Source organism: Engraulis encrasicolus, chromosome 17 (assembly GCF_034702125.1).
Source record: "Engraulis encrasicolus isolate BLACKSEA-1 chromosome 17, IST_EnEncr_1.0, whole genome shotgun sequence".
Classification (NCBI taxonomy): domain Eukaryota; kingdom Metazoa; phylum Chordata; class Actinopteri; order Clupeiformes; family Engraulidae; genus Engraulis; species Engraulis encrasicolus.
The window spans coordinates 40,447,595-40,468,227 of record NC_085873.1 but is presented as its reverse complement, the minus strand read 5'-3'; the positions used below and the strand labels follow the sequence as shown (position 1 = coordinate 40,468,227).

Here is a 20,633-nt window from a genome sequence, read left to right as displayed (position 1 = left end):
ATATACATTTTTTTAATTATATATTTTTTTTACAGTTCTGAAAATAGGGGCCCACAAGGGTATGGGGCCCACGAGGGTGTGGCACCTACCAGCGAGTCAGTTCTGTGCCACTAATGATGGAGGGGGGGGCCCTTGAAGCCAAACGTGCCCAGGCCCTATTTCTACCCCAGTCCAGCTCTGCAGACATGCCTCAGAGCACAGCCTTCTGCTTCAGCAACCTGCTCAGGTTTATAGTCCTGCATAGCTGAAAGGTCAAGGAGGAGTAAGTACTACACAGCAAAAAAAAAAATGTTTTTCAGAAAGCTTATTTATATTCGAGTGGAAAAAAAATAAACATCTAGTCAAAGTCAAGTTAAGACAAATCACCCAATATCAACCTGAACTTCTGTATGGCTTATTATAATGTTTGTGATACAATGTGTCAATGTGTGTGTGTGTGTGTGTGTGTGGTCTATGAAGACGAGAGAGAGAGAGAGAGAGAGAGAGAGAGAGAGAGAGAGAGAGAGAGAGAGACAGAGAGAGACAGAGAGAGAGAGAGAGAGAGAGAGAGAGAGAGAGAGAGAGACAGAGAGAGACAGAGAGAGACAGAGAGAGACAGAGAGAGAGATAGCGTCTGTGTGTGTGTCAGGAAGCTGTAAGCATATGCAGATACTGTATGCCTAGCCCAGTGTTTCTCAAAGTGAGGTGTAAGCCCCCCTGGGGGGGGGCGCGGAGGCATCTCAGGGGGGGCATGTTACATCTGAATCATTAATTAATTAATCATCATTAATTGTCATGACTTTGAATAGCATAGGAAATCAACACACATCTGCATTCAACTGCAGTCCCTCTGTGTTTAATCTCACCAGTCACCTTTCCTTTGATTCTGCGCGCGGCGATCACAAAATCAGTCTGCGCGCGTACTGCTGTTGCCTGGGGGGGCTCGGAAGCATTCAGACCCTCTGAAAGGGGGAATGATGGAAAAAGTTTGAGAACCACTGGCCTAGCCTATGGATCATTCCTTGGCCAAACAATAAGGGGCCAGATGATTCCAAGCCTTGTAGGCCTTCTAGGAAGGTCACAAATCACTTTGATAACGCAATATTTGACTTTATTATATGGTTGTGACGTCATCTGTCGAATGCTCCATTCATTTCAACGGGGCTCCCCAACGTTCGGACGTCTGTTATTTTTCGATAACGGACGGGTTGGTCTATAACAGACCGCTGTCAATGGCAACAAGACTTTTCACTGCTAAAGCGACTTTTCAACAAGACTCTAATCAGCTGCTGTGATAGACAGCACCCGTTGTTCTGGCTACCGCTGTCAATGGCAACAAGACGTTCACTGCTAAAGCCACTGGCTTGTATACAAGTCAGTGGCTAAAGCGAATGTTTCATATCACTCCGCAGGGGGTCCGGTCTTTTGTCACTCTAACCAGCTGCTGTGATAGACAACACCTGTTGTCCTGGCTACCTAGCTGTTGCCTAGCGGTGTTCCACAACGGCACTGTTTTGTTTTGCGCAGCAACAATCTTAACATTAAATAGGTCTAAAGAACTGTCCCCGCCATGTGTGAGTCATTTAAGTATATCCATATAATAAGCGGGTTAACTTTCGGCGAGTCGGTCGCTTTGTGGAATAGCAGCACTTCAGAGAGAACAAGACCCCTCCGCTCCGCGTCGGGGTCTAAAGATTCTCTCTGTCGTGCTGCTATTCCACGGTAGCGACCTTCTCGCCGAACGTTAACCCTTACTTAAAAGAAGTGAAGTCTCAATGGGCTCCTAAACCACACAGAGAGTAATAATTATGGAATCAAGCCCCACATCTAAATCAACACACACACAAACACACACACACACACACACACACACACACACACACACACACACACACACACACACACCACACACACACACACACACACACACACGCATGCACACACACACACACACACACACACACACACACACACACACACACACACACACACACACACACACACACACACTCCATATTCAATATTCAGAGACCAGCTCTGCAGGCTGTTGCACGGCACGCCATTGTCATTGGGTTCATGTGAGAGAGTGCACACACACAAACACGCACACACAAAAACAATAACAATATTCCTAAAGAAAGATGACTTTGGATGTGTTCGTAACATAGCCTAATTTCATAACATCAAGACCTAGCCTGCTATCGAATGAAGACTGTAATTTTACTTATCAGATACAACTTGTTTACAACAAGGACTACTATTTTTGCCACATGAACATTCCAATGGAATCTTCAAATATTGAAAATTCTAGACATGGACTTAATTTTTAATAGACAATATTCATATTACTCCTATAAATGTTGCTTTCAGAAAAAATATAGAATCTACTCATTTATGAATGGTGGAGATTTCCAGAGCAGATGTTTATTATGATGTCACAATAACCAAAGTTCCATTGCTGTAATCTTGACCATGAGAACCCCAAAGACACTCATTCTGCACATGAACAGACAAGAGATAGAGGTAAGTTACTTCACTGCTTAACTTTTACATTTTAAATGTAAATAATAATTATATATATATTACCTAGGCTATTAGAAATTTAATTTCATTCAATTCAATTAATTTGGGGAATTATCAATTTATCTGATAATTTTTTTTGTTGTTGTTGCCGGTATTGAATAGGAAATATTTGCTTAAGTCCACGAGTGATTTCTTGTTTAAAGCTTTGAGTGACTTTTGCTCTTAATATTGGAAAATGTATTTTCAAGTACACTTTTTTCAGCCTATTACTGGTCTGGGGGAGGGGGGGGGATTCTCCTAATTAGAAGGGGGAAATTAGTTATTAACATGAAGATTTGTGTCCTTTTGAAATTCCATTTCACAGGCTATAATGTGTAACTTATTCATAGCTTGGCTTTGAATTTTATGACCTTAATGACTGAATTGATATAAAGTAAATATAGCCATGATTAAACATTACATAATACTTAACAATAGATTTCTTTTTAATAAAAAAAAACTATGCTGTCTTACACCTTCTAGGAATATAAGGTTATTCATATATTATTCAATATAAGGTTATTCATAAATATTGTCAATTAAATCCAAGTCTCATTGGTCTCATTGGAGCATTTGGTTGTCTTGGAAACATGACATTATAATGACTTAGGCTTTGATAAGACCAATTTTTGTACAGCGTGTCAAGTAGAATACTGTAGTCATATAAATAATGTCACAATGCCTTTGCTAAGTAAATCATTCTGTTTAACTTAATGCCCATTGGTCAAATTTACATTGATGGCAATGGGCTACTTGTTCAAATCATAAGAATTATATCAATGGAAGTGGCTTCAATAAACACTGCAACTGTAATTCAGTTGATAGCATGCAATACATAGTTAATGCATTATTAGTAAGGGTCAAATTCTAAGTTTGTCAAGGTCTGTAATTGGACAATGCACTGAAACCTATCACAATGGATGCCAGCAAAACAAAAACACACTAAAATCCCCTTTCTCTTCACAGAAATACATTGAGAATCAAAGGCAGAAATGCCACAGCAGGAGTTATACAAAAGAAAGATGGAGGAAATGCGGCGAGAGCTTGCTTTGACGAGGGGAGACATCAAGATCATGAGAACGGAGGCTGAGCACCAAATGGATGCTCAATGGCAGCTCATGGAGCAAGCGATGGGACTGTGGAAGGAGCTGGAGGGAAGGAGAGCAGAGGCCCAACAAAAAGAGGTACAGCTCAAACAGACACTGACAAAAGACAGGAAGAAGTCCCTATTGGATAAAGCCCGAGCCCTGAGAAAGAAGCAAGAGGAAGAAAGGGAAGCGCAAGAGAAGAAGACAATAAATCTGGAGGAAAGGCTGGTCACCTTGGAGCAGGAGAAGAGGGAGGCACCTGTAGCCAACATCCTTGGTGAAGCACAGCTCCAAAGGAGAAAGGCTTTAATAAAGAAAGCCAGGGCCCTGAGGGAAAAGCAGGAACGAGAGAGAGAGGCGCAACAGCACAAGATCGACAATCTGGAGGCAAGGATTGCAGCTCTGGAGCTGCAAAAGAGAGTGGACAACAGCCAGATGACAGGAGAGAAAGTCATCTCAAAAGTCCTCCTTGAAACAAGCCACAAAGGAGCTGTTGGAGCAAAGGAAGACCATGTGGTTATTGATATAGAAGGAGCCATTGGAGCAAAGGCAGACCATGTGGTTATTGATATAGAGGGAGCCAGTGACGGCCAGGCTGAAAACTCTCAGGGCCAAAAGCTAACATCTACGCTGAGGTGGATCTCCAAGATGTTGGGCTTTGGAGGCCACTGAGAGCCGAGGACCAAAACACAAACACACACACACACACACACACACACACACACACACACACACACACACACACACACACACACACACACACACACACACACACACACACACACACACACACACGCCCAGAGGGCCAGTCTTTCGCATCACTCAGCGAGACCGCCATCTCCACCTCATCAGGAGACGGAACATGTGAGGAGTCAGCAACGTCCAACTGTCCCTCTGACTGCCCTCATCTCCTCCCACCAGTCAAGCCAGTGCGTCTAGGCCCTTCTTGCGGGCCAGCAGCCATCAAGACTCGGCTTGGTTGGACACTCCCAGGCCCAGCCAAGGTTCAGCAGTCACCCTCAAGCAGTCTGTTCACTGAGGAACAGACACCTGCTAGTGTTCATCAGTCTGCCAAGCGCCAGCGCCACACCTCAGGCACGCTGGCTCAGGTAGCGGCTAGGCTAGCAGGCATCGTCATTGGAAGCAACCAGAGGACCGCAGTCGTCGAGCAGTCAGCTTCACCATCAGCGCAGCTGACAGCCCCCAATGGCGCCTCCCTCTGCGATAGCTTCACCCCTCGTCCCCGGCTCAGGTTGTGCAGTGCATCAGCACCACCAGTGGCAGAAAAGGAGCCACGGCGCACACACCTATCAGAGGCCACTGAGAGTCGAGGACCAACACACACACACACACACACACACACACACACACACACACACACACACACACACACACACACACACACACACACACACACACACACACACACACACACACACGCCCAGAGGGCCAGTCTTTCACATCACTCAGCGAGACCGCCATCACCACCTCATCAGGAGACGGAACATGTGAGGAGTCAGCAACGTCCAACAGTGGACAGCCCACGGCGGCTCTGACTGCAATCATTTCCTCACACCAGTCAAGCCAGTGCGTCTGGACTTTTCAGGAGGGCCAGCAGCCATCAAGACTCACCTCCGTTGGACACTCAAAGGCCCAGCCAAGGTTCAGCAGTCACCCATAAGCAGTATGTTCACTGAGGGACAGACACCCGCTAGTGTTCATCAGTTTGCCAAGCGCCAGCGCCACATCTCAGGCATGCTGGCTCAGGTAGCGGCTAGGCTAGCAGGCATCGTCATTGGAAGCAACCAGAGGACCGCAGTCGTCGAGCAGTCAGCTTCACCATCAACGCAGCTGACAGCCCCCACTGGCGCCTCCCTCTGCGATAGCTTCACCCCTCGTCCCCGGCTCAGGTTGTGCAGTGCATCAGCACCACCAGTGGCAGAAAAGGAGCCACGGCGCACACCTGTCAGAGCCCGTCATGTGTCGGTCACCATCAGGAGTCAGTCCCCGAGTGTCCACCCCAGGTCATCAGTTCCACACAGCCGTGTGAAGGAGCAATAGCAGCAGCTACACCAGCATCATCAGGCACACACCCTTGCTCGGCAGCCTGCTGTGTTGCTCTGTGCATATTACGGCCAGGCCACAGGTTACTCCTCAGACCACTGATAGGACCGGGAATCTATCTCAGTTTAACTTGGGATCCATCTCTCTCATCTTCTTGGACACCTCAGGATCCATTTGCACTCTTGTGACATGCAGTGCATTGTTGAGAGTGAGTTACTGTATTATGTTATCACTGTATTATGTCATGTCTTTATTGCATTGTCTGTTTACTGTTCTGTTTGTCTTGTGGCTGCATACTATGTTACTCATTCTCCATGCCACGGTTCTGCCAAAGAGTACATTGCTTCAGTAATGTGCTACTGTGGTGGCCCCTCTGAATATACTGTATATAGTCTGTATGTGTATGTGCGTATTGTATATATTGTATTTCTGTACATACATGTTTCTTATGCCTTGTTTATGTCTTATTTTACATTTTAGTGAAACCATGGTTTTACGCTTTATGCTTCACCCATGCAAGAGGGCAGCCCCCAGTGACGCCTGAAAGGGAGCAGTGCGGCGGGACGGTACCATGCTCAGGGTACCTCAGTCATGGAGGAGGATGGGGGAGAGCACTGGTTAATTACTCCCCCCACCAACCTGGCAGGTCGGGAGTCGAACCGGCAACCTTTGGGCTACAAGTCTGACGCCCTAACCGCTTCTCCATGACTGCCCTTATCTTCATACTGTTCTGGCCGGACAGCCTGTGGCGGTGTTATACACCTGAACCAACACTTTCAATACAGTCCTTTAGCCACATCATTTCACATGGGTCCCTTCCCATCACATTCTTTTTTTTCAACCCACACCACTCAATACTACACACCCTACTCAACACTAATAAAAACACTAAATGCTGAAACAAAACTCTGCATTGTCTTCTTCTGGTAGTTCAAATGTTATCTTCTGAAGATGAGTATTTATTTTTGTGGTCAGTTCCTTAACCCATTAAGCCCTAAGGCACCTGCAAAAAAGGAGCCCTTTTAGGAGCCCTTTTAGGAAAAGCTGCCCTCAGCCTATAAAAACCTAAATATCTCAGCTTCTGAAGCACATAAAAATATGCACTAAGTTGCATTTAAACGCTAAAATCTTTCATTAGAATGTGTTCATTCATCTCAAACAAACAGAGATTTTTAATAAAGTTGTCTCAAATATCATGAGCCTGAATGTTGCGTGATGCAGCTCCAGGCGCCAGGCCAATGTTCCGCAACGCAACATCAGGCATCAATGGGTTAATACATTTTAGAAATGAAGCACCCTATGTACCCAAACGCAGAAAGGGAGCCTGTTCTCGAAGGAATTGCGTCTCATTTGTCACGCAAACAGAACTCGAAATTGCATCCAGATTTCGACGCATTCCCTTGTAAATAGAGCAGTATTATGTTGAGGGATCGTTACAATGATACCTAATTGACTTTCATCTGGCCACTTCATAAGATGTGAAGAGAAATCTTTTTATATAATGATCGCTCATTCCTCTGGAATAATCCTCAAAAGAGTGATGATGCACTTCACCAGGGTCATGCATCTGTCTGCAGGGGCTTATTCCACGTGAGTGACCACCAATGGTGTAAAACATTGAAGGTTTTTTCTGTTTGCCCCTGAGTGGGTGACCTAGAGGTTCTGAAAAGAACCCCTGAGGAACCCAAATCTTCTTGTAAGAACTTCAAGATTGCTAGAGAAGTACTCAGGGTCCCTTGGCACTTCTTTAATCACCGAGAGATCATCAGAGAACTTTTAGGGAGACAATTGGCGGTTCTTCGGGTGAACCGCAGGAGGATGTAATATGCATAAGCATGCAAAGCTCCAGCTTAATGACAACATATTTTGATATAGGAAGCAGATGCACAACTATCCACCTAAATGTATATATTGGATTATCCATAAGGGCCAGCGCCACAGTACCCAAGGGCACCAGGCATTTTTGACCAACATGGAGGCACCACAGGACACAAACTTTACCAATATTATTCATAATGCCGTGTCCAGACCAAGAGCGAACTACGCTGCCTGGTAGCGTGGGTAGCAGAAGAAGTTTCGCCTTGAATACGCTGTATTCGCTCGAGACGCAGCATTGACATGTTTGATGCAGCTAATCACATAACGGCTCTGGCTTGACAGCCTGGGACATTCGGAGATATGAACGTTCCGATTGGTTGCCGCCGAACAGCGTCAGAGCGAATTCGCCTGCGATTAGATTTAGTTTAATCTTCAAAATTCGCTCTGGTAGCGCAAGAAGCTTCGCTCCTGGCGAATTCGCTTTGGTAGCGCAGGTCGCGTGCCCTCCATAGAGAAATAATGACTTCCGTCGCTTCGTTCGCTCCGTTCGCTCTTGGTCTGTACACGGCATTAAGGGGGCACCAGTGAGGTATAGCACCCAGGGCCACCACATTGGCTTAATACTGCTTTAAGCAAGTCACTTATGTAATGCTGGGGAGAGTCTATGAGGCTAAGGAGGTTCCATTACATTGGCTAAATATTTGGAAAGGCAGAAGCTAAAGGTGAGAAAAATTACAAGCCTTAAAAGGTGGTCATCAGTGTCTCCTATGATATACGAGAGCTTTAGAGCTGTAATTCAGCGAAACGCCTGGCAAGTCACAGTAAGAACTCAGCTCATTGACCTTGAGTTAATGTGCTAATATACATTCTGACCTTGTTCACCATCAGCCCATGCAGAGATCGGAAATGACTAAAGTAACTGAATCATTCTATTTTCTATTTTATGTGGCCGGGTGTTGCGTTAACATGTGTGTGTGTGTGCATTTTTACACCTTCGCCATATTACATTTATTTTACTGATACATTCCCTTTAAGCACATACGGTAACTCTGACTACTATTTTTTTTCAACTTTTTCTTGACTTGTGAGAGAGGACTGACCTTCAGCAAGGTTTTCCATTGACATCCTTCCAAGGCCCTGTATATGCGGCACTGTATGTTTGCTATACTTTGGTAAACAAACCCGCCAGAAAGTAAACAGATGAAGAGACGAGATGAGATGTTTCAATTTAATCTTCCAGAGTTATGCAGGTGCATATCCTGGCAGACGCAGCATTGGGCTCATGTAGACGACGCGCCGGAGCCTGCATGGGCTGGCAAACTGCCAATAAATAAACAAGGGGGGGGCCAGAGCTTCAAGGGAGAGTGCAGAAAATACACACTGATAGGGTTAGCTTTCGTGGGGTCTCCCGAAAGATATTTTTCTTCCCAGGGAGCCGAATATTACCAGAGGCAAGCACCAGTGTTGCCAGATGTGTCTGACCAAATCCCGCCCAAAAGGTTCTCAAAAAACGCCAAAATGCGCTAAATTCCGCCCAAATTCAACAAATTACATTGACTTCTATGGGCCCAAAACGGCTTAAAAAACCGCCAAATGGCCAATTTTTCCCGTTTTTGCCCGCCGACGCTCATCCCAAGTAGCCCAATTGGGCGGGCACCCGCCCAATCTGGCAACACTGGCAAGCACCCCTGATCAGCCCCAGAACCAAGCACTACACTGGTTTCACCGGCATCAACATCAAAGCCACACTCCAAACAGCCAGCCCACCAAAAAATACCAACAACGAAACACCAAAACTTAAGAGAAGACATGCAAAATGATTATTTATATATCCAGCAAAGGTTTTATGCGTACTCGTTTATGTACATTTTGTAGCAGCAAAGACAGAGTGCCCTAAACGTGTTTCCATGTGACATGGCACACACCATATCAAGCCTTCATTTTTGACATGGTGAATCCAGTGTCCGAAGTCAGTTCCAGTGTATCAGTAAACCAAGCTACAAAGCAGTAGCTTCCTTCCTCCTCCTCCTCCTCCTCATCTTCCTCCTCATCTTCCTCAGCCTCCTCATCGTCTTCCTCCAACACAACACACATGACAACTAGATGCCCACAGCAGCACCAAGAAAACCCAAATCCCATTGCCATGGTAACGGCAGGGAGCGGTTGGTTGGTTGGTTGGCCGAGCGGAGTGGAGCGAGCCATGAGCGCTGCGCCTCGCCAGATACCATTTGCAAGTTGCTGGGTTATTTCCCTACAGACCAGACTGAGCCACAGTCAACCACAAAAACAAGGTAATGAGAGAAAATAGGCCCTGAGGGGTAAGTGCGCACGTGCTGTGTGTGTGTGCGCGTGTGCGTGCCTGCGTGCGTGTGCGTGCGTGTGTGTAGGGCTGCTGACAGCTTTGACTGGGCCCAGGACAAAACCATCTGAAAGGGCCCCCCTTGATATGCATACAATGTAACGGAGATTCGATTCTGGGCCCCACATCTCTCTGGGCCCAGGACAATGTACCCCTTTGTCCCCCTCCTGTCGACTGTCCTGCGTGCGTGCGTGCGTGCGAGCATGTCTTCAGGGAGGCACGCGAGGCACCTGACTATAATTTGTTGAAACCCCTTTATGATTCAACATGATTGAAAAATGAAAGTGCATGAGTTGGCAGCGCAATTTCAGAGGCGAGACATAAAAATTACTTTTGTGGATGATAAGACAGCAGAGACAACAAAGATCAGTGTCAACGAGGTGGACATCATTTCAACTTAAAGAGCTTAGATGCTAAGCATTATCACATTTTTGTTCACAGGGGACAAGCAAATGCAGTCAATGACAACATCAGTAACAGCTTTTTTAATCTACACTGAAAAACAACCTCTATGACAGGCTGTTTTTTTCATGAGAAAGGTTCACAGAATACATTACTTTTTCAATTTTGATTCAGACAATGAGTGTTGAGGCAAGTTTAATCCCTAGTGTCCAACAGTGACAGTAGTTAGTATGTCTGGACTGTGACGAACCAAAGGTGTCAACGAAAAAGTAGAAGTACGCCTAGAGATTCAAGATTCAAGAGATTCAAGAATTTATTGTCAAAAAGGCAACGAAATTGTGTTTGGGGTACAATACTTGGTAGCAGCAGGTTTTCAAGTGAAGTGCTATAAGAGGTAAAAGTGACACCAGTGCTTGACCCCCCCCCAGCCCCCCCATCCCACTTAAAGTGAGCCCCCCCATCCCACTAGAACAGTGTTCCTAACACCAGGAACTTTTCCACATACAGAACAACCCGGCCGTGTCGCGCTGTGTCGTGTCGTGCCGAGCTGGCTATGCCATGAATATTGTGTGCTGGCCGCTGGCTGACAGCTTTGACCGGGCCCAGGACAAAGTGATCTGAAAGGGACCCCCCCCCCACCCAGTACATTCAACAATTCAATAATGAGGACCCTATTCTGCCCCCAAACCCCCCACCCCCTGTACCTGGGGCAACTAACAACCCCCACTTACCCTGTCTGCTTCCCTGTGTGTGTGTGTGTGTGTGTGTGTGTGTGTGTGTGTGTGTGTGTGTGTGTGTGTGTGTGTGTGTGTGTGTGTGTGTGTGTGTGTGTGTGTGTGTGTGTGGGGGGGGGGGTACTTTTATGTAGCATTCACGCATTATACTTTTTATCTTCTGTATTTTATTGTATTATTTTCTGAGCAATAGCTCTAGGTCAGAGTATGTGCGATATTTGTATATGCCTTTGGATGACTAAGGGCCAAAACTGGAACGTTGTGTGCAACACTAACAATGATTATCTGTTACCTTGTTTATATGTTTGTTTGTTCTCTGTGGTCCTAAGTCTGTCTGTTGAGGTAACTTGATGTTAACTGTGAATCACATTTTCTCATGTCCATTCTGAATTTCTCTCCTGAAGAGACTATAAAGAATAATCTAATCTAAGTCATGTCGTGCCAAGTGGTACTGTTAAACCAGCCTGGTTTATCTTTCCATCACAAACCGTGTTACCCGGAGTATGGTTGGAGTTACGTTTTTGCCATTGTCACGTACAGTATCATTGCAAAATCATGTTCTAGTGCAATTAACTTGTGAATTTACTTCTGCTTTCTCCTTTTTCCTACAGCTCCGCAAGGAACTGGTCATTTGCACTCCAACATTTTGAGGAAATCAAGTGCTGTGACTGGCCATGAGTGTGTGCCCTGAGACCAAAAAGAGGGCACAACAGAGAACATAATGAAGTTCATCTTTGTTGGAGTTCTTCAAGAAATTAAAGAAATTCACAACCATGAGTCAAGCAATTTAAAAAGTCATCCAATTAAATATGCCCCCCAAAAAAACGGACGTGTTTTCCATTGCAATGAAATGCCAATGTTCTGGAGTGTCTCATTAGCCCCTGTACCAGCAGGAGATTCTAACAGGTGGGGGTGAAAGTGGGCTGGCAAACTGGGGCTCAAGGCCCAAACGGATGCCAGTCTTTGATGGCAGAGACCTCATTAGCCTGCCACCGAAGGTTTTTGGACGAGGAATAAATCTTTAAAAAGCCCAACTGGGAACTCCAACTCCACAGCACACAAGTGAACACTGCACACAACAAAATTGCATTATGGCTCACACGTGTCAGGAGATTCCACCAGGTGGGGGTGATAGGGGGCTGGTGAACTGGGGTTCAAGGCCACAATCTGATGCTAGCCTTTGATGGCAGAGGCCTCATTAGCCTGCCACTGTTAGCCTGATAATCATCGACTTTTAAATCTCTTTGAAACTTGGTCTGACCAAGAGCATAACAATCAATGTTTCCTTAACGGCATGGTTGACCCGCCTCCCTATGGTTTGCTACTGGTTGACTGGTGCCTGACAAAGTGGGTGGAGTTTCTGATTTACTTATCCTGAGTTTCCGGAGATCAGAAGAACGAAGAACCCCCCCCCTGGCTACGGGCCTGCTGTAGGTGTCAGGGGGCGGGCAGCCTAGCCTGGGCGAATAGCCGACTGTTGACTCCGTCAGTCTGGCAAAAGCCATGAGGAATCCGTCTCCTTGGACGATGGGATTGTCTGATCTTACTCTATCATTTAAATTAATTGAAGTTCCAAACTCAAATTAAATGCCTGTTACGTTATGGCGTCGCAAAAGCATAGAAATAACAAAACGAAAGTGTGAATATAGTTACCTTAACCAGTCAGTAATGGAGCTCGCGGGTGAGTTCTACGTCACCACTCTCAACTGTTTGCTGATTGGCGAAACACTGAGAGAACCGAGCTCGAGGCTTTTGCCAGACGATGTGCAGAGCCAAAATCTTTGGGTGGAGTACAGAGGATGGCGTCGCGAGGCTACGGGCAGCCCCCAATGACGACCAAAAGGGAGCAGTGCGGCTGAACAGTACCATGCTCAGGGTACCTCAGTCTAGCCTGGGCGAACAGTCTGGCGTGAGCTAAGAGGAATCCGACTCTGTGGACGGTGGGAGGGGTCTTTTTGCCCCATTCATTCTGATTGGAAATAAGAAAATGCGAAATTGTGTTTTTGAAAGATATTAAATAAAAAAATAAAAAATAAAAAACGTCATCAATGACGTTGAACCTCAAGGCATGAGAGCGGAAGCTTGAGGAAGCGACCAGAGTAAGCCACTGAAATGCACCCCACATCTGGTAAACTGAACTAATGAGTCTCCAGCCAACAATCAGAAGTTGGGTTGTGCGCAGCCAGGGTTGCGTAGCCAGGGGGAAACAAAAAATTAGAACCCATGTAGTATATCTGGTGAGCTAAACTCCAGTGTGGCTCGAGCTTGTTGTGAACTCTTGCTTGGGGTGATAACTCAAGGGACGGCATGCAGAGTGGTGGCAAACCGAGCAGGACATTTCTTATCCTCCAAATTCTGCAACTTGTAGACCCTCTCTTGTCCATCTTTGCCCCATTCAGTATCCTGATTGGAAATTAGATAATGCAAATTGTGTTTTTGAAGGAAATTATTAGGGAAGAAAAGGTCATCAATGACATCTAACCTCAAGGCCTGAGAGCGGAAGTGACCAGAGGAAGTGACCACAGTAAGTGACCAGAGTAAGCCATTGAAATGGACGGTACATCTGGTAAACTGAACAACAGTGTGTCTCCAGCCTTTTCTCACCCCATTTCTGGTGAGCTTAAAGTGGTAGTTCGCTATTTTAGACATTAAGCCTTGTTTGTGTGACTTCTTGGGTGAAGTAGAGATGTTCTCATCACAATTTTGACATTTGGTGCTGAACGGAGCATTTGGGTATTCAAGACTGCAGCCCCCCCACCTTTACATTGACTCCAATGAAGCACTCAAGCAATCGATCATAAAATGGCATTAAACTTTCGTTTGCAGAGACATGAAACTCACCGAGTGGTCAGAGGTGGGCAGCGATACGTTGGCTCGAAAATCACCGCGAAATACGCTTCCAGAGAAGATATATTCATTATTGTCCGTCTTCATTGATTGACTAGTATTACTCCGCGCGACCGGAAATGGGGGTGCGTTTGTTTACGTTACTATCTATGGTTTGTATGCAAGCTGTAGTTTTTGTAGCCAGTCCCGCTCAAAGATAGTCGTTCTACCTCGCTCCTTGATGTCTACATAAACAACACACTATCGCTACCTACTGGCTGGATGTCTACTGCTATTCAACGGCGTCTGGGGAAAAATAGGTCCGCCAAATGCTAAACAACAGTTAGAAGGCATATTTCGCTGCAATTTTCGGGTCAATTTATCGCTGTCTACCACTGACCACACGGTGAGTTCCATGTCTTCTCAAACAAAAGTTTAATGCCATTTTATAATCGATTGCTTGAGTGCTCTATTGGAGTCAATGTAAAGGTGGGGGGGCTGCAGTCTTGGATACCCAAATGCTCCGTTCAGCACCAAATGTCAAAATTGTGATGAGAACATCTCTACTTCACCCCAGAAGCCACACAAACAGGGCTTAATGTCTAAAATAGCGAACTACCACTGTAACTCCAGTGTCAGTGTAGCCATTTTGGATGGTTTCCCGCCTAATTGGGCTGGTTTGTTCGGCCTTCTGTAAAGGTAAAAAAGGCATTTGGGTGGGTTTTTCCTGCTACTTTATGGCAGGTTTTGAGCATTTTTTGGGCTGGAAACCATCAGTCTCGTCTGGCAACCCTGTCCAGTGTGGCTCCAGCTTGTTGTGAACTCTTGCTTGGGGTGAAAACTCAAGGGACAGCATGCAGAGTGGTGGCAAACCGAGCATGACATTTCTTATCCTCCAAATTCTGCAACTTCTAGGACCCTCTCTCTTTTTTTCTTCTTCCACCATCTCCATCTCCATCTCCCCATCCCCACCCTCATCCTGAGCCCTGACACACACACACACACACACACACACACACACACACACACACACACACACACACACACACACACACACACACACACACACACACACACACACACACGTCCTAATGTCCTCTCTTTTGTTTGAAAAGATTTATGATCATCCAGGCCTGGGCTGTTAAACGGAGGATGGCCATAAAAGGCAAAATATGCTCCCTTTTAAAACGGGAGTCAGGTCGCTTCAGAAAGCATTCCGTTTAACTTTACATAGGCCTGGCTGGGCAAGACGGGCAGAGGGAAGACTATACACACTACCCTCCAACAACAACCTCCCCAAACCCACCCACACACACGCAGCGCAAACACAGACTAACTGAGTGAGAACAGGGGCTCCACTGCAGAAGTTCAAGGACCCATACTGTACACTGGAAATGGCTTCATTGCTTAACTACTGCATATGTATATGCAGGATGACAAATAACCATGTGGGTGAGACAGAGGACTGGTGACTGGGAAGTCTATGCAGACAGGCGGAGAGAGAGAGAGAGAGAGAGAGAGAGAGAGAGAGAGAGAGAGAGAGAGAGAGAGAGAGAGAGAGAGAGAGAGAGAGAGAGAGAGAGAGAGAGAGAGAGAGAGAGATAGAGATGATTATTGATTGCAACTTTCTGCACCCATCCCCTTTCTTGACGCACCAGTCATAGCATAGCAGAAGGATGGTTGGGGATCTCTGTCTTCCCACCACCATACAGAAAAATGGAGGCAGAGAGAAAGAGAGAGAGAGAGAGAGAGAGAGAGAGAGAGAGAGAGAGAGAGAGAGAGAGAGAGAGAGAGAGAGAGAGAGAGAGAGAGAGAGAGAGAGAGAGAGAGAGAGAGAGTGCATAGCAGAAGAATGGTTGGGGATCTCTCTTCTCCCACCAGACAGAAAAGTGGAGAGAGAGAGAGAGAGAGAGAGAGAGAGAGAGAGAGAGAGAGAGAGAGAGAGAGAGAGAGAGAGAGAGAGAGATGATTATTGATTGCAACTTTCTGCACCCATCCCCTTTCTTGGCGCACCAGTCAGCCAGCCGGAGAGTCTGCTGAGAGACTCTCTTGTCTTCCCCTCTTCCCCTCTTCCCCTCTTCTCTTCTTCCCCTCTTCCCCTCTTCTCTTCTTCCCCTCTTCCCCTCTTCTCTCTTCCTTGCTGTCTGCTCTTGCAAGCGCTTTCAAGGCTGTCGACGGAGGCGAAAGAGTGAAGTGGCAGGCGACTGGAGAGAAGGAGAGCAGCAAGAGAGTAGGATGAAGCAGCGCTGGCTGGATGGGAAAGTGGGAGGGAGCAGACGTCGTGTATAAAATAGGCGGGGTGGGGGATACCAAAAATAGAGCCCCCAAAAACTTCTCTCATGCAGCTCCCTCCCCAAGGGCCCTCCATCCTCAGACTCTGGAGCGGAGCTGGCAAGGCATAACGCAACATTCACTGATTCATGCCTGTGCATTTCAGCTCAAATGTGCCTTCTTCTTCTCCTTCTTCTCCCTTCAACTTCAGCATCATCATCATCATCTTATTATTATATTTACTGATGGTGATGCCAAATATGCATATCATTTTAAAGGGAGAGTTACTGTTTGAGTCCACTACACAAGGGCATAGCAGCAAATTGTGGGCCAATCAGCTCCGATGGACCCCCCACCAGCCACATATGTGTACATAAATCGAAGTGTGTGGGGGGGGGCCCTATACACATGGGGCCCTGGAAACTCAGTCACACTTAACCTCCCTGAACGACACGGCCTGCCACCACTTATTGACGAGACAAGGGAAGGTGACTGGACAATAAACGGTAGCATTTGATGGTCCAAACTGTGTGAGAAATAGACATATAGAGACAAATCATGAACCACCACAGGTCCATTTACTGTACTTCACATAGAAAAGAGAGATATTACATTACATTACATTTCACTTAGCTGACGCTTTCATTTGTTCAAAGCGACTTACAACTATTATTTTTCAGGGTATTGGTTACAGTCCCTGGAGCAATGTGGGGTTAGGTGCCTTGCTCAAGGGCACTTCAGCCATGGATGGAAGTGTAGGGAGAGGTTGTGGGGGATTCGAACCGGCAACCCCTAGATTGAAAGACCAACTCTCTAACCACTAGGCTATGGCTGCCCATCCTCCGCGCCCCTGCACTTCACAATCTGTTGCGTCACAGGAAAGGACTGGTAGATGCAGAGAAAAAGAGGAGTCACCGGAGCATCTTCAGAAGTGGAAGTTTACTTGTGTTATTGGGCAAGTGCCAAAATAAATTGGCACTTGCCCAATAAAACAAGTAAACGTCCACATCTCAAGATGCTCCGGTGACTCCTCTCTTTCTGTCCATTTACCTCACACATTGTGTAACAATCTTATGGAAAACGCATGATTTGTTCTGGGGTAATATCATAACATCACAAAGAAATGTGAAGTGAAAACAGGAACTTTATATGGTCATCTGTGAAACACATTTCATGCCATATGACATTTTGCCGGCTTCGTTCTGGGCTTTTGGTCGCATATTTCCTCAGACCTGGCTAATAAACAGCTGATGACATATCATGGGAACTACAGCCAAAATGAATAGGAAACAGAAGAGGGGCTTAAATACTCCTGCTGCTGCTGCCACTGCCGCTCCTCGCTTGAAGAACTCAATACAATACAACATGTATTGGTAACACTTTACTTGGCGCCGGTTTCATAATCATGTCATTACAGTGTCATAATAGTGTCATAACACAGTCATAGATAAGTCATAAATATTATGTCCATGTCATAAGCATTTTATGACTGTTGGCCTTAAGTGATATTCATCAAGTAAAGTGTTACCAAGAACTCAATACAATACAACGAGTATTGATATAGCGCAGTATCGGAAGTTGAATTCAAAGCGCTTTCAAAATACTGCACACTGCACACATGGACATTCCCACATTCACACACCATCTCTGGAGGCCGCTGCATGGCACCAATAGTCCGGGGTTCATGTGAGAAAATGCACTCACATGCACACGCGCACATACACAAACAAAGACAATAATAAAAGTCCTGGAAACATAGCCTAGTTTCATAGTAACTCAATACAACCCATTACAACCTCAATACAAACCCAATTATTTTGGGTGGAAATTTAACAGCAGCAAGTGTCCTGCACTAAAGACAGCTATAGTTATGTGCAAATAAAGTGTGTAGTTGATAACAAGGCTTCAACAACAGCTTCAAATTCCTGCTTCCTGTTATGACAGTCTACCACACACACAGACATATATTGCCTTGCAACTGCTCAGTGAGTGAAGTGACAAACAGCCAACTGCAAATTAACAAATAAGCCCATAAATAGCCTCCTGTGTTTACATGCTCTGTGTACATAAAATGTGACTTAATCAAAGATTTATGAGAAATTGATGAATAGCAAGCAGAAGAAACAGTCTCCTCTGAAATAATCTCTTAAAGGGACCACATGGCTGCAGAAAGCGAGCGGCTTGACCATTTACCAACCAGTTACCAACACCATTAACATGGTAAACTGACTGTCACAAGCGCAACTCAACCAAGTAGTAGCCACCTGTGAAAACACATGAGTTTTGCACACAGGTAGATCCAATGACTTCTGCTTTGTAACCATGGGAAACGGGAACTACGAGCAGTGCTGTCGCCTCTACTCGACGTCTGTTATCACCACGCGCGCAGACAGACTCCTCGTGCAACAAGTAAAGGCATTCCAGCTGAGCTGCACGACTCCAAATATGCCTGCATGATGTACGCTCCTGCTTCGCACACCACACACACAGTGTCATAACACTGTCACACGCAGCTACATAAAACAGACGATGCCCATAAATTGCATGTACACAAATTAAGTAACAGGGACCGACGTGTTCACTTTTTTATTTGGATATGTTAGCGCATATCCTGGCATTTTACTTGCCATATAAGTTGAAAACTAGCTGTCCACTAACAGGGTTCTTGAAATCAGACTGACAGTCTGCAAGGTGCCATCTCGAGTGAATATCCCCAATCAACAGTAGATGCAATTATAGTCTGTGTGCAAAAACTATTTGGTCAGAAAGCTCAAACCAGAGCTGCCGTAGCAAAATATTCGTGTTTACATCCAAGTGTGTGCGGCAACTAGGCTAATAGATACGGATGAGACAGGAGAGAGAGAGAAGACCTTGGGAAAGGTCGGAGAGGAGACCTACTCTGGGCTTTTGGCGTAGAAGGGAAGGGTGACATGACTGAGATCTTGGATGTCAAAGGCGGTGGGCTCGGCGGATATAGCTTGTCTCTTGGTGCGCTGCTGCTCCTGGAGAACGCTCTGCTTGTGCACTTGTTGCGTGGCCGGCCGGATAACGGAGCGGTACTTATCCAGCTCGTTCTGCAGCTTTTGGATCAGCTCGTCTTTTTGGTCCAGCTCGAGCTCCAGCTCGTCGATGAGCGCGTCTCGCTGCCTCAACTCCTCTATCTTCTCCTGCAGCGCGTACTGGAGATCGCGTAAAGTGCCCATGGCAGCTCCTTCGGATGTCGCAGGCGCCAGCAAAGTTACCTCCGAATCCTCACGCAGTGGCATAAAATGACCGTACTAGGCTTCGCCTTTTCAAAAAAAATTAAAATAAATCAGGAACCACGGTGGCACACAAACAACTGCAGCTTTTGAAAGCCAGCCAAAGCTTGGTAACGGTTTCACGAGCAAAGAATATCTCCTCACCGCGTCGTTCCCAAAAAAACGCGCACAGCTTCCCACGCTATTTAGAAAAAAGACAACAACGATTTCTGGACAGAAGTTTCATGAAGCGTGCATCCTCAAGTAGCCTACGTCACTGGCCGCTGGCGGGGGGAGACATGAGTGTCGCGCGCAGGAAGCTGAATCTCACAGAACGCCGGGCTCGTGGCTCAGAGCTTGGAGTGAAGTTCCCAGCTGAGCTCTAAACTGTGCGCGCATCAGCCAATAGAATACAGGGCGAGCAGCACACCTTCAACGGGGAGGCCGAGCAGAAATAAAAGAAGCGCACCGCCTTCATGATCAGAGAGGTAACCATGCGAGGCATAGCCTAGTAGACCCTCTATTAGACCGCAAACCGCATTGGAATTGCCTTTTAATAAGACCCCCAAGCCAGTGATTACAGTTGGCTGCGTGCAATTATAGTCGCCTTCTATATTCCCGTGCAATGACAACAATGCATCATTTGCTAGTGTGTTTACTTTAAACACTGACATGTTCTCGGGACAATTAGCTACTACGGAGTAGAATGGAAGGACAGGATTGAAATAATTTCTATGATTGTTAATTGCAACGGACTAGTGGGAGGGAGAATGGATTAAGTTGATGTGATTTGTGACACGAATAGCATATTGATATATTTCATCAACACATATCACATTCGCTGTGTTAGGCTACATACTGCTTAAATGTACAGTTTCCTAAAGATTTTACTTCAATTAGCAAAATCTCTCTCATGTCAGAAAAGTGGAGAAAAAAGAAAGCACCGCACTGGTGGTCATTCCACACAGGGAAACCCCACGAAAGGACAAAGGCTCCCTCTTGTGACGCTACCAGCGTATTGCAGTCACTTTGAACGACGCACCTGTTGGATTGCAATATGCTGTATCATAGCTCGTCTAATGTCATACCTGTCTTGCAAAGCAATTCATGACATGCCCATTAGTATTGTAACCTAATAGTTGGTTGAGTAGTGGGCGACATTTGAGAACGTCATATGTTGTGTAGCACAGGCCACAACATTGTGTATGCAGCTGAGCTCATTGTAATGTAACAGGCTCACTCTCCTCAGCCTGTCTGCTAAATGATGTTTGAGAGCACGACCCAATTAGAG

General features: G+C 46.0%; 2 protein-coding genes across 2 annotated transcripts in view; one reads left to right on the top strand and one right to left on the bottom strand.

The window, feature by feature from the left end:
* Positions 1–19,704, bottom strand: part of prkg1b (protein kinase cGMP-dependent 1b) — a 341,142-nt gene extending 321,438 nt beyond the window's left edge. Inside the window, exon 1 of the mRNA XM_063220777.1 lies at positions 19,002–19,704. Coding sequence (XP_063076847.1) covers positions 19,002–19,369 — 368 coding nt within the window. The 5' untranslated portion in view covers positions 19,370–19,704. The remainder of the gene's footprint in view (positions 1–19,001) is intronic.
* On the top strand, positions 2,479–4,366 carry LOC134466876 (trichohyalin-like). The gene is made up of 2 exons (XM_063220775.1): positions 2,479–2,502; positions 3,508–4,366. The coding sequence occupies exon 2, from the start codon at positions 3,534–3,536 to the stop codon at positions 4,299–4,301; it is 768 nt and encodes a 255-aa protein (XP_063076845.1). The 5' UTR covers positions 2,479–2,502; positions 3,508–3,533; the 3' UTR covers positions 4,302–4,366.
* Positions 19,705–20,633: the final 929 nt, after the last annotated feature.